Source organism: Montipora foliosa, chromosome 1, assembly GCF_036669935.1.
Source record: "Montipora foliosa isolate CH-2021 chromosome 1, ASM3666993v2, whole genome shotgun sequence".
Taxonomy (NCBI): domain Eukaryota; kingdom Metazoa; phylum Cnidaria; class Anthozoa; order Scleractinia; family Acroporidae; genus Montipora; species Montipora foliosa.
Window position 1 is genome coordinate 53,520,953 of NC_090869.1, and position 17,500 is coordinate 53,538,452.

General features: G+C 38.5%; 2 protein-coding genes across 3 annotated transcripts in view; one reads left to right on the forward strand and one right to left on the reverse strand.

Annotated features, from left to right (window-relative positions):
- The window catches only part of LOC138001191 (DNA-directed RNA polymerase III subunit RPC4-like), a 19,086-nt gene extending 7,069 nt beyond the window's left edge, over positions 1–12,017 (reverse strand). For both annotated transcript variants that reach the window (XM_068847850.1, XM_068847846.1), the window contains exons 1-10: positions 11,801–12,017; positions 10,407–10,443; positions 8,834–8,912; positions 7,227–7,270; positions 7,070–7,097; positions 6,783–6,930; positions 4,670–4,742; positions 4,006–4,060; positions 2,990–3,116; positions 584–732 (exon numbers count right to left, since the gene is read on the reverse strand). In XM_068847850.1, the coding sequence (XP_068703951.1) occupies positions 584–732; positions 2,990–3,116; positions 4,006–4,060; positions 4,670–4,742; positions 6,783–6,930; positions 7,070–7,097; positions 7,227–7,270; positions 8,834–8,912; positions 10,407–10,443; positions 11,801–11,864 (804 nt within the window). In that variant the 5' untranslated portion in view covers positions 11,865–12,017. The remainder of the gene's footprint in view (positions 1–583; positions 733–2,989; positions 3,117–4,005; positions 4,061–4,669; positions 4,743–6,782; positions 6,931–7,069; positions 7,098–7,226; positions 7,271–8,833; positions 8,913–10,406; positions 10,444–11,800) is intronic.
- Positions 12,018–12,189: 172 nt separating this feature from the next.
- Positions 12,190–17,500, forward strand: part of LOC138001181 (phosphatidate cytidylyltransferase 1-like) — a 29,286-nt gene continuing 23,975 nt past the window's right edge. Inside the window, exons 1-3 of the mRNA XM_068847837.1 lie at positions 12,190–12,425; positions 13,341–13,435; positions 16,761–16,857. Coding sequence (XP_068703938.1) covers positions 12,345–12,425; positions 13,341–13,435; positions 16,761–16,857 — 273 coding nt within the window. The 5' untranslated portion in view covers positions 12,190–12,344. The remainder of the gene's footprint in view (positions 12,426–13,340; positions 13,436–16,760; positions 16,858–17,500) is intronic.

The window sequence follows — 17,500 nt, forward strand, 5'->3', positions numbered from 1 at the left end:
GTCGTACCTCTTTTTGAACACTATATTTCATTGGCTGTATAGTGTCGTACTTCCTATTGTTTCCTGTGCTAAATCCATCGCTATCTTTGTTCGTTCTATTGTTCTTTTGGCCAATCCTGAACCCCGTTCAATGAGGTACGACAAGACCCCAAAACTTGGGCGAACAAACAAAGAGTATTATGGTATTTTCCGCTTCGGCCAATTGCATTGGTGTTTTAAGGCCAAGGAAAACTACTTGTTTTTTTTTTCTTTCTAAAAATCAAAAATTCTGGAAAAAGTTTCAGCAACACTATAAACTGTTGGATTTTTGTACTGTTTATTTGTTCCTTGGAAAACTGACCATTTTTCACTGCGCATACTAAACTCAACCCAATTAAAAGAACCCATGCGAAGTTGAATGACGAGAAAGAAAGCGAACCAGCTTTTAGGACAAAGTGAATCGCAGTATTTCAAACCCGAAAACTTTTCGGATTTTCCAAGAAACGGACCTTGGTTAAACACAAATTTTACGGTCTTTTACGTGAACGCGGCTCAACAAAACCAGGAAAGCAGTCCATAAGATAACTGCTGATTCATTCATTACCTCCGATTGTGACGATAACAGACTAAGAATCGTGCTTTCGTCTGTGGTTTCTTTCTTCGCGGGGTCTTGTTTGACTGGTTTCTTAAGTGTTTCTTCTTTTTTTAGCTTTTCAGCATCAGCCATATCGACGTCTGTTGTCTCGGTTTTTACTGATAAGAAAAAAAAAACAAACAAGGCATTGAACATTTTTCTTCGCAGGGGACGTTATTTGAGTCGTGGACGACAACCGGAAGTGAGATCGGAGGATAGCCTGCAAGTAGGACTGACTTAACGGATTAGAGTGTAATGTGAAGTGCTAAGTTTCTACCCCATATGAACCATGTGAGCGTTAGCTCTACTAATGGAAATGGCCCCACACAAGGACAGAAAAAAACTCTGACCAGGCGGCCTTAGTTACTAGTTTCGAAATTAGTAACCAAGCCCCTATTTTTTGACCGCGTGCCATTTTCGACGGAAGAGCCTGCTGGCAGGCTAATCGGAGGACAAGGACGTGAACAAGCACGAGTTTTCCGTACTTAGCATGCGCATTCGGTTTGGAAACCGACATTTTCGGGTCTTTCCGTAGGTACCGGAAACCATTGTGTTTTTGGTCACTTGGGATTAGTCTCTATTTGGAGTTGTTTTGTTTTCTGTATTTTGTTTCTTTTGTTTTACGTGATTTCTGCACCGGTACTTGCAGAAGCTGCCCATTTTTTAGAGGTGCTCTTTGCTAACAACGGAAAACTCGTACTAGTAGTCGTCCTCGTCCTCCCATTTACAGGTCCCTATTAATATCTTAACATTACAACATTTCTATTGCAAAGTACCTCATCACTATTTAAAAATTCGAGAGAGACCACTGTCCGGGCATGCGAAATGTTTACTTCCGGTTTCCGTTCGTGGCTCAAAACGTCACTTGCCAACCTCGTTCCCAGGGTCTCTCTTCTCTGCCTCCATTGTCGTTGAGACGACAATGGAGGCAGAGAAGAGAGACCCTGGGAGCGAGGTTGGTCACTTGCCTGCGCAGGCTAAAACGTCACGTGCTTAAGCTCCCTATCAATCCAATGGGTAGCACCACCCGCCCTTCGAACTACTTAGGTCAGACACTTGATCGAGAGGGCACTCCATTTTGTCTGGGTGGACGATGGTCCGAGCCCCGGCCGGACTAGACTTCTCAATGTCCTTTACTTCTTTTTCCCGCTAAGTGACGCCCGGTTCCTTTAATTTTTTCTTCCTCTGGCGACTTTGTCTCTCGTTCGGTCGATGCGCGACCTCACTTCAAGTTCGCTTCGCTCGCTTTAATTTCTCAATCAAAGAGTTTCGAGAGGGCGACTTGGAGTAAGTCTACGGCCGGAAGAAAACTCGGGATCTCAAAACAACTGGAAAGAAAGTGAAGCTTTTTAAATTATATCCGCAAATGGTTGGACCTTCAAGCCTTCCTGAATGAATGTAAGCCAATGATAAATCTAAGGGCGCTTTCCTTTTGTCAGAACTGGACGGCCAGACCCGTCAGTTTGCAAAGAAATCGCAACAATTTGAACGAACACTTGCACGATAATCCCTCGTATTGTTCCGGAGGAGTATATTACATTCTCGAAGTGTGTTATAGTGGAGCGTTGTAGAGTTATTCCTTCCAAATGGTCGGTCTGGCCGGTCAGTTCTGTCAAATGAAAAGCGCCCTAAGACACAAGATGAACGTACAGTGTACCGTATTGTTTGGATAAAATATAAGTAAAGTGGTGCATTTATATAGCGCCTTTATCACAAACGTCTCAAAGGCGCTTTGCAATGATCAACTTACCCCCAGCGGACTGGAAGCATATACAGGCGCAAATTGCAGCCGCTTCTAAGCAGTCCATGCATGCTGGTACTCATTTTACCGACCTCGGAAGGATGGAAAGCTGAGTGAACTTCAGCGGGAAAGAAGGTCGCCAAATATTCCACTCTCGGCAGAACCGGGAATGGAACCCGGGACCTTAGGGTTGGAAGGCAGAGATCTTATCACTGCGCCAACCCCTCCGCACAAAATATAAGATTCAGGATAAACCTGGGGACTTTATTGTTCAAATGTGCAGAACAATGAACTTATTGGGACAAGATCCAAATAAAGCCACTGCACTTCTGACCAGCAGATATTACTTTATATTACTTTTTAAATTCTTAGTATTCACATTTCTGATTCCCAAAAGAGCCATTGATTGTCTTCTGACAACCTTGAGCATTCCTTAAATAGTGAAAGGTTTCAAAAGAAGTTAACCTTCTCCCTAAAAAGGCTAACCCCCTGCAAAGGGCTGGGAAGTATGTTTGAAAGTTGGTGGTGGGGGGGGGGGGGGGGGGGGGGAAAGGTGGCTAGGGTTTGGTATGGATCACAGAGGTGCGAGGGAAGGATAGGAGCCCCTGCCTCCTGGAACAGTTAAACTGTCAAACCTTTGATATCAGCCTCCAAAGCAATGGACTCGTCTTCTCTCTCCTTCACTCTGAGAGCATGAAATGAAAGGGGTAACTGGACAGGAGCCATTCCTGATTCACTGTCCATGATTTCATCAATATCACCCTTGACATGAAAAAAAAGTCATTAGAATGCCTCATTCCCTATCCACATTTCTGATGACAATGACACTGTTATCTGCATCATCATCATCATTATCATCATTAGAACATAGTTATCAGAAAAACACTGCTTTGTATGAGCCAAACTAAACTAGGAACCACTGATGCCAATAAAAAACGTTACCAAGTTTGTCCGTGTGGAAAATAATGTTTTTACTTCTGGGGCACAAAAGGCATTCCTGAACCAAGGTGGAATGGTGCTCTTTGTGCATTGATTGGTTAACTTTGAGGTGATCAGCAAATCATTACTTATTTCCCAGCAGCTGGAGAGAAATGAAACAGGTTTTCCTAATAGCATAATCATTTCATTTATAAGGTATCTGTGTGGTTAAACAAAACAACGATAATCAACAATTATTCAAGAAAATATGCATTTTCTACAAAACAATTATTTCTTTGTCTGTCACTTCATCAAAATGGCTTGAAAAAAACGCTTTGGTGATTATCACTTAACAATCACCTCAAGTACAACCAATCAGTGCAGAGAATCTTCAATAGTCATATTTGCAATAATTATTATTATACTAATCATTACTGTTCACCTCAGTGTTGGTGAATAATGATCATTGTTAGGAACTATAATCACAATAGCTTGGCAAGGGGAGGTGCTTCAAGGAAGTCAACCGCCCTGTCTGCTTCAGGGAGAGAGATCAAGGTAAATAATTATTAATACTTCATTGGAGAGTTAAACTGAGTGAGATTGTCTTTCAATCCACAGGAAGCATGACAACTTCAAAACATGTCACAAAAGAAATTACTACTCATTCAGTTTGTAAGTTTCAATTTGCCTCGTCAATTTTTTCATGTTTATAATTTATAAGCCAAGCCCTTACACTTGTTTGCAGCATCTTGAGAACTCTTTTTGACTCCTCATCATCCACATCACCCCTGCAAAAAAACAGTGGGAATTTAGTGGACTTTATTCTAAGAGACTCGTCCCGTGGATCAGGGGCCAGAAAAGCTCTCCCTCTAATGTGAGAGGGACTAAAGAGGAACCCAATAAAACATGAGAAAATTACTCGATTCTGATTGGCTGAGAGCAGTGCAGTTCAAGTGTAACACAGTGCAAATTCTGGATTATGATTGGCTAATAAACAATTGGGTTTGGTCAGAATCAATCAAATCTTTTGTTTTCAAATCAAGTGCACGCCCAGAATGGTGCAATTGTTCCCTGATTGCATGATACACATGAATTTTTTCTGCTTAACCATCTCGAATTTTTCCATGTATATTATTAATAAGTAATCACATGATTTTCTCATGCAATTTGGAATAAATAAGCACTTGCAAAATAATTTTTTCAAATACTATAAATTGCACGCCCTACGGGCTTGTGCAATTTAGGTCGTCTTTGAAAAAATTTACTAATGATTATTTTTTCCCTAATTGCACCATGCGATTACTTATACAAAAAGCAATCACAAAAGGTAAAATAGTACAGGTGAATATTATTATTTCATTGTTATATACATTACAATAATGTTATTGTTATTGTACCTCTCTTCCTTCACTTTAAAACTAGAAACACTGTCTCGCCCACCAGACGACCCATAACTTGGAATAGAAGACCCTGTTAAAAAAAATAAAGTATCGACTGAGGGGAATTATTATTATTATTATTATTATTATTATTATTGTTGTTGTTGTTATTGTTGTTGTTGTTGTTGTTGTTGTTGTTGCTGTTATTGTTATTGTTATTATTATGGATTCAGCACCAGCTTTTCCAAAATTTTTTCATGGCTTTCATTGCTCCAGAACCTTTCTCAGAATTCTTGCTGTGCCAAGGAGAGCGTTTTTTTGAATTAGTTCTATATAAGTGTTGGTGCCAATGCACTTTAAGTTGCTTTTGCAAGTAAAAGGCTGATGCATGGCTTGGAAAGCTAGGAATTGCCCTCAGGACGGGATTGTTGCAGAAACAGCCTTGCTAAGAACAGCAAGGATCCTAAGGAAGGTGTTAGAAAGCTGAAGGAGAAGGATTGACCCAAAGGACCTTTGGCCATTGCCTATGGCTCACTTTTTTGGTGTAAAATTGGTATAATAACATCTTCCAGAGCATAAGCACTATTGTTACCTAATGATACTACTACTACTACTACTACTACTACTACTACTATTACTACTACTACTACTACTACTACTACTACTACTACTAATAATAATAATATCATCATCATCATCATCATCATCATCATCATCATCATCATTATCATTGTAGGTTGTGTGTACAGGAAGAGAAATCAAAGAGGGCAGCACAAAATCTATATGAAATTTGTTTCTGATAGACAACCCTGTGAAGAGATCTGCAAAAATAAGCTATGATAATCGAACTATCAGAACCAAAAGTACTCATCCACAAACAAGGATGGGAACAGTTGCTATATTCATTTATGCAATTAGTACATACTGTAATATGGCTCAACCTAGGCCTGCCATTGTTGTAACTCTGCTGCATGATACAGCCATAGCTGTTGACAATAATGGCAAACATGACCCTTGCTATGTCTGTCAGCTATTAAGCTAACAGGTTAAGCTGTATTGAGTAGAAAATGACCATACACTGACTCCTGAAATGGTTCAAAATAGTAGTGGATAAAATAATGCACCTTACACATAAAACATGTGTTTGAGAGTATGAAATACCAAACTCCTAGAACACAAGAACCTTGCTACAAACTCCTGAGCTAAGCCAGCAGTACAATTATGAGGACTGTACTATTAGCTTGTGTGTTAAGGTTACCGCATACCTTCAGATTGGCAATTTTCTTCAAATTTGGATTTAATTGGTTCAACGATGAAATGATACATGTATATGAAATGGATCATATAATTTATGAACTGAGGATATGAAATCAAGTGAAGCTATTGATTCATTCGTCACAGGAACATTAGAACCCTCAAATGACCAGCTCCCTATGTCAGTGGCTTCATAGCTCAGTTGGTTAGAGCGTTGCACTGGTATCGTGAGGTCACAGGTTCAAACCCAGTTGAAGTCCTGAAATTTTCTGGCTTCTTTCATAACTGCGAGGATCATAACTTCACTTAACTTTTGGTTAAAGTAGTGATCGAAATTAGATATCTAATGTAAAAAAGAAATTATTAAAAAAAATTAAATATTGGCAGAGAAATAGCGGTTTTACGGACACATTTTTTTTTAGCTTTTTGGGTCGGGAAACAGAGGAACAAAATATTTGCTTTGACTTGTAGCTTTGAAAAGGTGATTTGGACGCTCGCATTTAAAGGTCGTGAAAAATTTGAGAATTAATTTCATTTCAAATTTCTTGATATGGTTTGATAGCCAGGCCTTTAAGCTTTAATTTGATATAGGGGTTTAGGTATCTGCAGTTTAAACCAGACATGCTACATTTCTCGGACGTGAGACTAGCCTGAAGGTATACAGTAACCTGCTTAAAGGATGAACACCTCCTCATTAACATTATGTAACTGAAAGCTTCTGAATCAATAAAATTCAAAGGGAAAGAACAACCCATTCTTAAATCATAGACTGAGGTACTTATTATAGTAAGCACTAAGAATTCAGCAGAGATAAGCTTAATGATGTGTTGGTGATTATATACATTTGAGCATGTGGAAAATCCTTGATACTCCTTACCAATTCTTTGTTTTTCAACAGGACCAACTCCCATTGAGAAAATCGATGAAGCCTGGACAATGTTTGGCTTTCCCCTTTCTCCTCGTCCCCTGCCACGTTCACCACGTCCTCTGCCTCTTCCTTTAACTTGCCTCCTTTCTCCAGAACCCTGTACAACATTTTATTGAATACCGGTAATAATATTTGTAGAGTTGAAGAGCTGAAGTGTTGTTTCATGCTGTCTGCTAAAATTGTATTCAATGGGATAAAACAAATAAGATAGAAGAGTTTTCATTGTTGCAACTTACTTGGTGAGGACTTACTTCATCTTTAATTCTGCAAAATTAAATTGTACTGATTCAAAATTATAGATCCATGTACTACTGTAAATGTGATGGAATACAAGTTTTGCTTTGAAATCATTAAAAGTCACTAAAAAAAGAAAGTCTTTGAACTTTAGCTTACTCCTGTTTGATTCTTCTCGATGGTATATTTGGAGTGAACGTTCTCTGCAAGAAGTCATAATTACAAAATAATTATAATTATTTCACACTTCCTGGAGTCATAACAATAGACAAATTCTAAACTATCCGATTCAGGCAGAAGTTCTACATGTAATTGACCTAAATATAAAAGAACAATGATACATTGGCTGCCCTTTGCAAAAGTGGTCCATTCATAATTCATTTGTACTTCTTGAAATAACTTGTATTTTCCACTGGCTGGGAAATGTTCAAAAGAAGTGGAAAATCACACACCTCTGGGGTCTGGGCCCAAGGGGCCTTAAGTCACATGCTTAGTGCTTTTGGCAGACTTTGCACTTTTGCCTTCTGTGCCAGTTCACACCCAACCCTTGATTAATCAGGGAACTTTACAGTATAATCGAGCCAGTTTTACCAAATCATCCACATGCCCTGTCTGCTTTCAGTAGTTATGGCTTTATAGCCTGAGTTCGTTTGTGAAATAAAAATTAACAGTCAGTTGGTGGCAATCAGCTTGACAATAGCTCCCAGAGTTGAGTGACAACAATGGTTTATTTAGTACTCAAAGGGAAACTCATTTTCAATTTGAACTACTGTAACAATAAAGTTGACCTAAATGTATTGACAAGCTCGATCTCTACTTTCTGCTCAAGAAAAAATGCATCACAATTAATACAGGTTGGTGTAAAAATTATTATTAGTGAACTGCACGTTGCCACTGATTGCCATATGAACGATGAAATGACAGGAAACCCTGACAAATTCCAACGGAACCATGATTTTACAGCATGACTAACATAGTGTGGATTTCACTTTAAGCCTAAACTGCTTTTAAGTTACTGCAATAATGTACATCAACACTGCTATGATACCTTCAGTTAAGAGCCAATATTAGGGACTTTAAATGTACATGTATGGTGCAGTTGTCAACAAGAATGCCATAAAACCACAATTTATCATGATTGGTTTAACAAAAGATTAAAAATAATCGTGCTGCACACATTTTATCACATAAATATTTTTGCGGTACTCTGCACAACAACGACATGCAATCATCAAATTTGAGGTTTTGATGACAATGCAAAAGTACAATCTTTCATTCTCTATTTTTACTCTGCATTACTCTGAAATCACTCATACCAACAATAAGAACCAAAAGGGTTGAGACACTTTCCTTTTTGAGGAATCTCGAACAAATCCAATCCCTCCCCCAAAGTCTTTCCATGTAACCCCCCCCCCCCCCCACAATCAATGTTGTTTTCTTATCGCCAACTCTTCCTTTTTCCTCTACTAACATTGAAGGGGGGAGGCAGTAGCAAGAGGGGGCAGTGCAAGTGGAAAATGTAACATTAAGGTGGTTTTTCCCTAATTGTTGTCTTCCCAGTTCAGTGTCTCAACTATTTTTGTCGCATATCGAAGTACGTTATTTTTAGGATACTTTGTCCACAAGGCACCATGTGAGTGAGATGGAATAGTCGCAAAAGACTTACGACAGAGCAGAGGTACATTTTAAAGTGACGTTTTTGTCGACGCTGCTGTCATAGATGTTAGAGTCCCTATCATTAATCTTTGTGATCACAAATTAATTACCTTTCCACTTCCACTCAATTTGGCTGGGGCACTAAGAGTCAAATCTCTAGCTGGTCTAAGAGAAGGTAATCTACCAGGACTGGTAGAACCAAAAAAATGACTGTTAGAGTACACAAAAAATGACTGTTAAAGTACATAAAATCAAGGCTGACCAAGTACTCTTAATGACATTAAAAATAACATTAATAACATTAAAAATCAAACCCAGATGCATGCAAACATTGGTGACTATTATGTAATTCTTAAAAATCAAGCAGCAGGGTTTATTGGGGTTTAAAAACACGAGGCGTAGCCAAGTGTTTTTAGACCCCGATAAAACATGTGCTGCACGTTTTTTGAACGGCTTCAAAAACATTCCACAAAAAGCGTGTCCCTCTGGACTGACTCAGAAGAATGGTTCCAATTGTGAGAGGAGAATATTAGCATGTACAAGAAAAACAAGCCATTCCTTATTGGTATTCTTTGTGCTTCAACAGGATATATATAAAGCTCATACATGTGACGTTTTATCTGTGTTTTGATAGCCTGTTAGGCTCATGAATTATATTAATGAGTTTTGAAAAGGAGGAAATGGGATTTTTGCATCAAGGTAGAAAACCAACAAGTCAATCCAAGTGACATGAAAATGGCAGGTAGTGATGTCACTGTTACATCACCCATTCTTAACGAGACAATTTGAGATTTATTGGTTGTTGAAACAATGTCTTCTTTTCTCTGGTAGTTGATATATTATACATGACATCATTATTTTGTAAACAGTGAACAATGACACATTTAGCAGAATATAAGAAAAAGTGCTATCAACATAAAACAAACAAAGTAAATCTTATCATCTTCACTACTGTCCAAATCGTCATCATTCTTGTTGTCGTCGTCATTGTCGTTATCAGTGTTGTCTTCCGCATCGTCATCGTCAACGTCAGCATCAGCATTGTGGCTGTTGTCCTTGTCCTTGTCGTCATCAATCATCAACAATATTATTATTTATTCAAAGAGCCAGAACCTCTGAGTTCAAGCAGACTTTTCCTCTTTTGGCTCGCTTTAAATTAAAGGATTACACTGAGAATTACTTTTTGAAACAGTATGATTGATTTTATAAAAGACATGCATTTGTATACACCTTGGCCATGGTGTATTCTTCTTTATGACTAATCTACATTTTAATTCTCGGATGACTAATCTACATTTTAATTCTCGGAAAAGGAGGAAAAGTGGAGACCCTCAGAGCAGGGGAGAACCAGAACAAACTAAGTCCATTTAGACAAGAACCAGTATAATCTGTCCACTTTGCTGACACCTTCCTGGAGTCTGCTCTAAGTTAGTAAACCAGCTTTCCAGTACGATCCGTTGGTAGTAGTTAGTGCTGTAGACTGACTGAACACAGACGAGCAACGAGGAACGGTGACATCAACAATAACATTGCTGAACACCATCTACACACAAACCACAGAATCGACTGGGACTCTGCAGCATGTGTAACTTACCTACAGCCTTATTGTGACCATGCAGAGGGAAACCAGTGTTTTCCTGTTGGTCACGTAATAAAATGTTCCTTTTCTTTCCTTGCACCTACCTAGGAGATCCACTGCTTAGATGTCTTGATAGCAAAGCTAAAAAATACACAAGATAATTAGTTTTTACAACAGGACTGTTTGGTCTCTTGATGCATGATACTTGGACAATGTAATTTGTAGATTGAATGATCATGATAATGCAATAGTTTGAATCACTCTTAATGCAAACTAATGTAGACACAAGTGGGCGTTTGGAAAAGCTTGAATCCGGAACCGGAATAAGAATAAGAAAGGTTGTTTTTAAGCTAAAAAAGTTGAATGTCATATGACACACTTTAAACTGCAAAATTGATTTTCACGGATATTGTTCTGACTACAAAAATCATATCACTGGTGTCACTCCTGTTGTGGATGGCTCAAGCTACGACAACGATTGACATTGAGACTCCTCCTTGTCCCTTGGTGGCATGGGAGCGAAATTGTTACTGAAGCCATGGATGAAAGAAGTCCAGGAAATAAAAGTAAAAGACAAAAGAAATTCACCTTGTTTATTGGAATAAAATGTTAAGGTAAACAACTATGAACCTCGCCTTCTAGATCTCGCCGCATTGGACATCAAGAAGAAACACGGGAAAGGTGAGCACTAGCCTGGGCATACATGGCAGGCGTTTGAAGGGGAAGGAGAAGGGAAAAGGTGAACGATGGGAGAACATGGAGCGTGCTTGTGGAAGAAGGGGAGGATGCTATTGTTGTTTCGCTCCCACGCCAGCAAGGGACAAGGAGGAGTATCAAGGAGTCTCAATGTCAATCATTCTCATAACTTTAAAATAAGGGAAACTCTGCATCAATCAATTGAAATAAACCAGGAATGCCTTTTTCAAACGTCCTGTGTATCACAGGAATCACTAATCCCTCAGGATCTTAAAAAAGGAAGAGGTTTCCCGGCATATTTGTAATCATTTCGCTATTGACTGTATTGTAAAAAAATTAAAATCCAAGCTTTTTGGAATAATCCCATTTTAGTATAAATACTCAGGTGATTATACCAAATCGCGCGCTCTCATTGGCTCGCTATCTCGGATTATCAGCCGATAATCACCTCGACGGACAAAATGGCTGCCAGTAGTCGTTTTGCTACTGTAAGTGAAGATGATTTCGCGTTGAAATGTTTTTTTTTTCTTCTCTTTTTTGAAATAATCACCTGTGTATTTATTTTAAAACAATTATTCGGCTCAGTCTCAGTGATTATCGGAGAATATTCACCTCGACTTCGTCTCGGTGAATATTCACCGATAATCACTTCGCGTTCGGCGAATAATTATTGTTAATTAATTTAACAGGTGGCTTTTTCTTGGCCAAAATTTTATTTTCGGGACGTTAGAGAAAAGAGAGCCCATGTTTAATTACCAGTGGGCTAAAACAAAAAATTAATGAGATTAATAATCTAGCTCACCTCTTGCTCCCAATAGCGGATTTCTTTTCTCGCCCTTATTATTTTTACTTTCCTTTCCAGACATCGCTGCTGCTAATAATTAATCTTCAAGCTTAGTTAAATTGAAGTGAAAATTATAATTATTTAACAATCTCCAAAACTGATTGTCCGAAGATTCATAGAATGTACAATCAGGATACATGTATACAGAATATCAAAAGAAGAAGCCATTTTAAGTTTGAGCCATCTGAGAAGTCGGACAGCAACAAACATGTTCAAATCATTTTTCCGTCATTTAAATAACATGAATTAACCCTTAGCAGTCGCTTTCTTACGAAAACACCGAATGGTAGACGGAGACTTCCGGGATTTCCGAATGCTACGACAATCCTCACCTCCCCTTCTTTCCCCATGAATCTACACGGCACGCGTACCTCGCCACTCCACAAATTCTGATCAAAACACCATGGAAGTCTGAAGTTCAACTTAAGAGTTGATCTTCGATTCCTCTGCTTTTGTCGAGAAACTGGATCTTTGGTACTGAAGGACGATACCCCCCTGGGAGATGACCACAGAAGTGGGTACCACAAGACGACGTGGAAAAGACTCGAATGGGTCCAACGAAAATCTTGTGGACGGATTGAAGGTTCGTGCGCAAGCTTTGCGACAGTTTTGTTAAGTCATTGTTTTCTTGATGGTTTTTGATGATTTATATCTTGAAATTAAAGAATTTTTTTTGCGTTATTTACGCTTTTGCATCAAATCTAAGAACCTGCAGAACCTTTCCGTACTTTGTGATTAAAGATGTCATTTTCGAAACAAGGCTCGATTGAGCAAATATTCGTAATTTTCTTGTCGTCAAATTATGAAGTGACATGAAGGGAAGGTGGGTTTTGCGATCGTTTTCGGTTTTTCAAGTTGATATTTTTAGAAATCGTTTATTTTGTGATCGCTAACCACGTCATTTTTTATGCGACTGTATTGTGCAAAACAGCCCTTTTTTTTTCACATACTTGGGCAAAAAATAGAATATTAATTAAGTTTACGTTAGGTCGTTAGGTCAAATATCGGCAAAAGATGGCTCGCAGGGGTTGTTTCTTACCCAGAGCAGTGCCCTTGGGCATGACAACAGAATGGCTGGACACTTATTTTCTTTTTGCTAATCGATATCATGCCTCTTTACTGATGCAATGCAGTTTCATCGAGAGAAAAAAAGTGACCTGGTATTTTGAAAGTGTTCATTCATGTTGAACTGCTGTGATTGGGGTTTCTATGACAACAAAATATATGAACTATGATAGGACAAGTGGAGGAAGAGGTAACAAATATTGAGACAGATTACTGCAGAGCCTTTGTGCTGTTTGTCATGCAATAATTTACCAAATCTGCTCAAATCAAATTTAGGTTTTTCCTCTAACTGGCAGAAAGCTCCCAGTCTTTTTTATTGGACCAAATCATAAAAATTAGTGGACATTAAAAATGACATTCATGGAAATTTGTGGGCTAGGTTTAAAGTCCATGTGTAATGAAAGTACTTACTTTCAAAACTACCAATTCGCAGGAGTCACGAACTACAGTAATCAAGGAAGAAGCTAGTGCAGCTGGACCTCCTGCAGATGAAGAAAACATGCAGCTGCTATCAAGTTTAAACCCAAAGTAATAATGCCATATGTCTCTCTTATTCAATTTTGCTTTGCAGAAATTGCTTTTGTGTGGTGCTAAAATATCAGATTTCATTGACACCATAATATACAATGCATTCATTACATGTACTTTGTTCACCCTCCTTCCCCCTTTAATGATTAGCTTAACTTTTTAGCATAGTGACATTTTTCCATTTACTCCTTGTAAACAATGACCCTGACTATAAACAGGGCTTGAAATTAACGAAAAGATCCAGTCGCAATTTTGCGGCAAGATACGAAAATTTAGTCGCAAAATCGTGGCACTGCATTATGTTGTCAGCGGTTTAGCAAAACAGATATGAGCCCACAATAATTGTGTGTAAAGAAACCGCTGAAAATTGCAAATGATATTGAAGGAATGGAGTTTTGCATGTAACATTGCAGCCAAATTACGCTGTCTTCAGATTAAAAGAAATTCACTGCAAGAAACAAAATACCCGGGGGGGGGGGGGGACTCCCATATGAAACAGACGGGGATGCTCGTCGTCTCGCTTAGGGGTGTAAATTTTTGATTTTGGTCTCGCTTAGGGTGTTCCGGGCAAAGCGCCAATATTTTATGCCACCAAGGTCTCGTTTATGGTTCTGCGAAGTAACACAGAATTACGCGAAGAGAAACAGAAGTCAAATTTCCTTTTAAATTTTCTTTTTAGATAAAAGCATGCGATGATTATGCCTTTTTTTCATTAAAACTCATTGCGTGTCGTATTTTTGTGTTTTTAAACGGTCTCTTTTAGGGGTCAAAATTTGCTTAAGCCACGCCTAGATTGGTCTCCTTTAGGGGTTAAATTCAAAATTTCCGACGAGCATCCCCGTCTGTTTCATATGGGAGTCCCCCCCCGGGACAAAATAATTTTATCATTTTAAAATTTATTTTAGCAAAAGTAGCACCAAAGTGGCAACTGCTAACTCTTTTGTTTCTAAAGAGTGAAGGTGAAAACCAACTGCAAATTCAGGGCTCGAAATTAACGAAAAAATGCAGTCGCATTTTGCGATAAGATAGGAAAATTTAGTCGCAATTTCACAAATTTTAGTCACAAAATCGCCGCGCTGCATTGTGTTGTCAGCGGTTTAGCAAAAAAATATGAGCCCGTAATACTTGTGTGTAAAGAAACTGCTGAGAATGGCGAATGATCGAAAGAATGGAGCTGTGCACATAACATCGCAGCCAAATTACTATACAATTACGCTACCTTCACAGAAAATTCACAGCGAGAAACAAAATAATTTTGTCATTTATTTATTTTAGCAAAAGTAGCAGCCAAGTGGGAACTGCTAATCCTTTTGTTTCGAAACAACAAGTCGCAAATTTGCGACTTCTCCAGATATTTTAGTCGCAAAGGGAAACATTTAGTCGCAAATGCGACCGTATTGGTCGCAATTTCGAGCCCTGAAATTTGCAACTTCTCCAGATGTTTTAGTCGCAAAGGGAACAAATTCAGTAGGAAATGAGACTGTATTGTCGCAATTTCAAGCCCTGATAAAGGAGGTAGGTCCCCCTCCCCCCTGTATATAATGCAATTCCCTGCATCAAAGGCTCTTCCAAGATGCATGGTTGTCATATTGGAGTTGAATGCTAGAAAATGTTTTAAATGACAGAAGGATGCAGTATTCTTTTTTCTTACAATTTCTTTGCTTTTTAACCCACTGATTCCTGGGATTGAGAATTAACAGATTTTACTCTGTCTTATGTAAATGCCAGATGATTTTATACGTCAACTGTGGGTGTCCTGGGGGCATCTGAGGAGTGATTGGGGTAAGGGCTGAGGGCTCACAGGGCATTTGAGTGACAGAGTAAACACTACAGAATTACTGTTTTTTCACAATGTTTTTTTCTGATTTCTCACCTTGAAAAGTTTAAGAAACAGCCTTACCTTCGCATTCCTGCTGTTTGCTTGTGGAGTTTTAACAATCTATGCATATTTTTCCCACAAATCATTTTAGAATAATTATATGAAATGTTATATATTTGAACTGTGGAAGAGACATGAAATGAGAGTTTCCAAAACCATTTCATTCAATTCATGTAGAATTTACAGCGATTACCAGTCAGACGTGCCCCTCAACGACTTTATTATTATTTTTTCGAAATTGAATTTGGGTGGACATCAATGAAATGTTTCCATGACAAGCTTGACTGCTGACATTAGTGAAGAGGTCTATATTGTCATGGAAACATTTGATTGACCTCAACCCAAATTTAGTTTAAGTTAAGAAAATGAAAAAAAAAAAAACCATAGAGGGGTATGTGCGACTGATAACTGCAGCTGTAAATTGGACTCACAAGTGGAGTTCTGGTGATTAAACTGGAGAATCACCAACTTCCAGCTGGCTGGATAGCTCAGTTTGGTAGAGCAGTGTGGCACAACGTTACGCAGTTATGGGTTGCATTCAAGCCTGGATTCTTTCAGGTTTGCTGGCAACTACTTAAGGCTAGTTTTCACTAGCGATGGAGTCGGAATCGTAATCAGAGTTGTAACAGCGCTAATGTAGTGAAAATCAAAGATCTAAGTCGTAAGCGTAGTCATAAGCTTGATGGAATCGGAGTCGGAAGCACCAACCAATCACAATGCTTGGAATCAAGGATTGTTATTGGTTTATTCTTCTGCCTTTGCTTCCGACTCCAACAATGCAGTTTTCACTGGATTGTAAGCAACAGAGTCATAAGTGGAATCGTTGTTCTGCTTCCGACTCTGAAAGTTAGATTTTCACTAGATCATATCACTCTGCGCTTTTGATAACTACTTTGACTCTGACTCCATCACTAGTAAAAACCAGCCTTTACAGTGTAAGTTGCCTGTCCAACTGCAATGATCCTCCTTCGTTTCATTTCATTTACAGGTCTCTCTACACTTTTAACCACCTCAACCTCCTTTTCACTCATCATTCATCTCTTCAGATTAAGAAGTTGTTTCCCTAATTTAAATAATGGTCATAGCATTGAGTGGAGTATAATCAAGCAAGCAATTGCAAAATTTGAAATTTCAGGCATGATTGCTCCCTGAATTGTACGACACGAAGTCCTACTGTATCATGACAATAATTATTGTTAATATGAGAAGATTATGGGGATAAAATTTTTATAGCTTAATCTACTCAACTTTTCTTAGTTTTAGTTAATAGCTCTGGAAAAATGCTTCAAGTACAACTAGCATCCAGTTGATGACTTGTGCAACTGTCCAATTGCAAACTGTCCTATTAATGCTGAAAACAGGGTTGTTGATAACCAATCAAATTCAAGAGATTGGATTTGTGATTGTTACAGATGAACCAATAATCGAACGCTTGTTTTCATTTAGATGGAGAAACTGGTGGATAAGAGGAATGTTCACTCTTGTGATGTTTGGTGGTTTTGCTGTTATTATTCACTTTGGTCCTCTTGCGTTGATCCTGTTGGTGAGTATAATAATTATCAATATACATGTAATTTACGCTAAATAAATTATTATTTTTTTTAATTTTTGCTGGGGTGCAGGGATTGCGCAATAGTGAGAGCACTCACCTTTCACCAGTGTCGCTCCGGTTCAATTCCCAGACTCGGCGTCATATGTGGGTTGAGTTTGTTGGTTCTCTACTTTGCACCGAGAGGTTTCCTCCGGGTACTCCAGTTTGCCGTCTTCTAAAAAACCAACATTTGACTTGATTTGCGTTAATTATTTCAGTTTACAGTGTCCCCAATTAGGGCTTCAGTGCAAGAACGACTAGACACTTAAATAAAGTTTCTTTCCTTTCCTTTTTCCTTTGATGAGTAAAATTTCCTAATATGCTAGACAATCTGTAAAATTTATTTAAGTGGCTACTTACAGGTTAAATGACTATAACATTTTGTCCACTCTAGATACGCACTATCAAGTACAAATCTTACAGCAATTGCTGTTATTGTCATCGTCACTTATAAGGTCTACATTTTGTATTAAATTTTGTGCCTTCGTCGGTTTGAGGCTTGGTAGTGTCCTGATTTCATTACTGAGTTCTACTTCACACATGCTTTCCATATCATATTGTGTTACACTGATGGAGCATTTCTATCTTAAGGCAA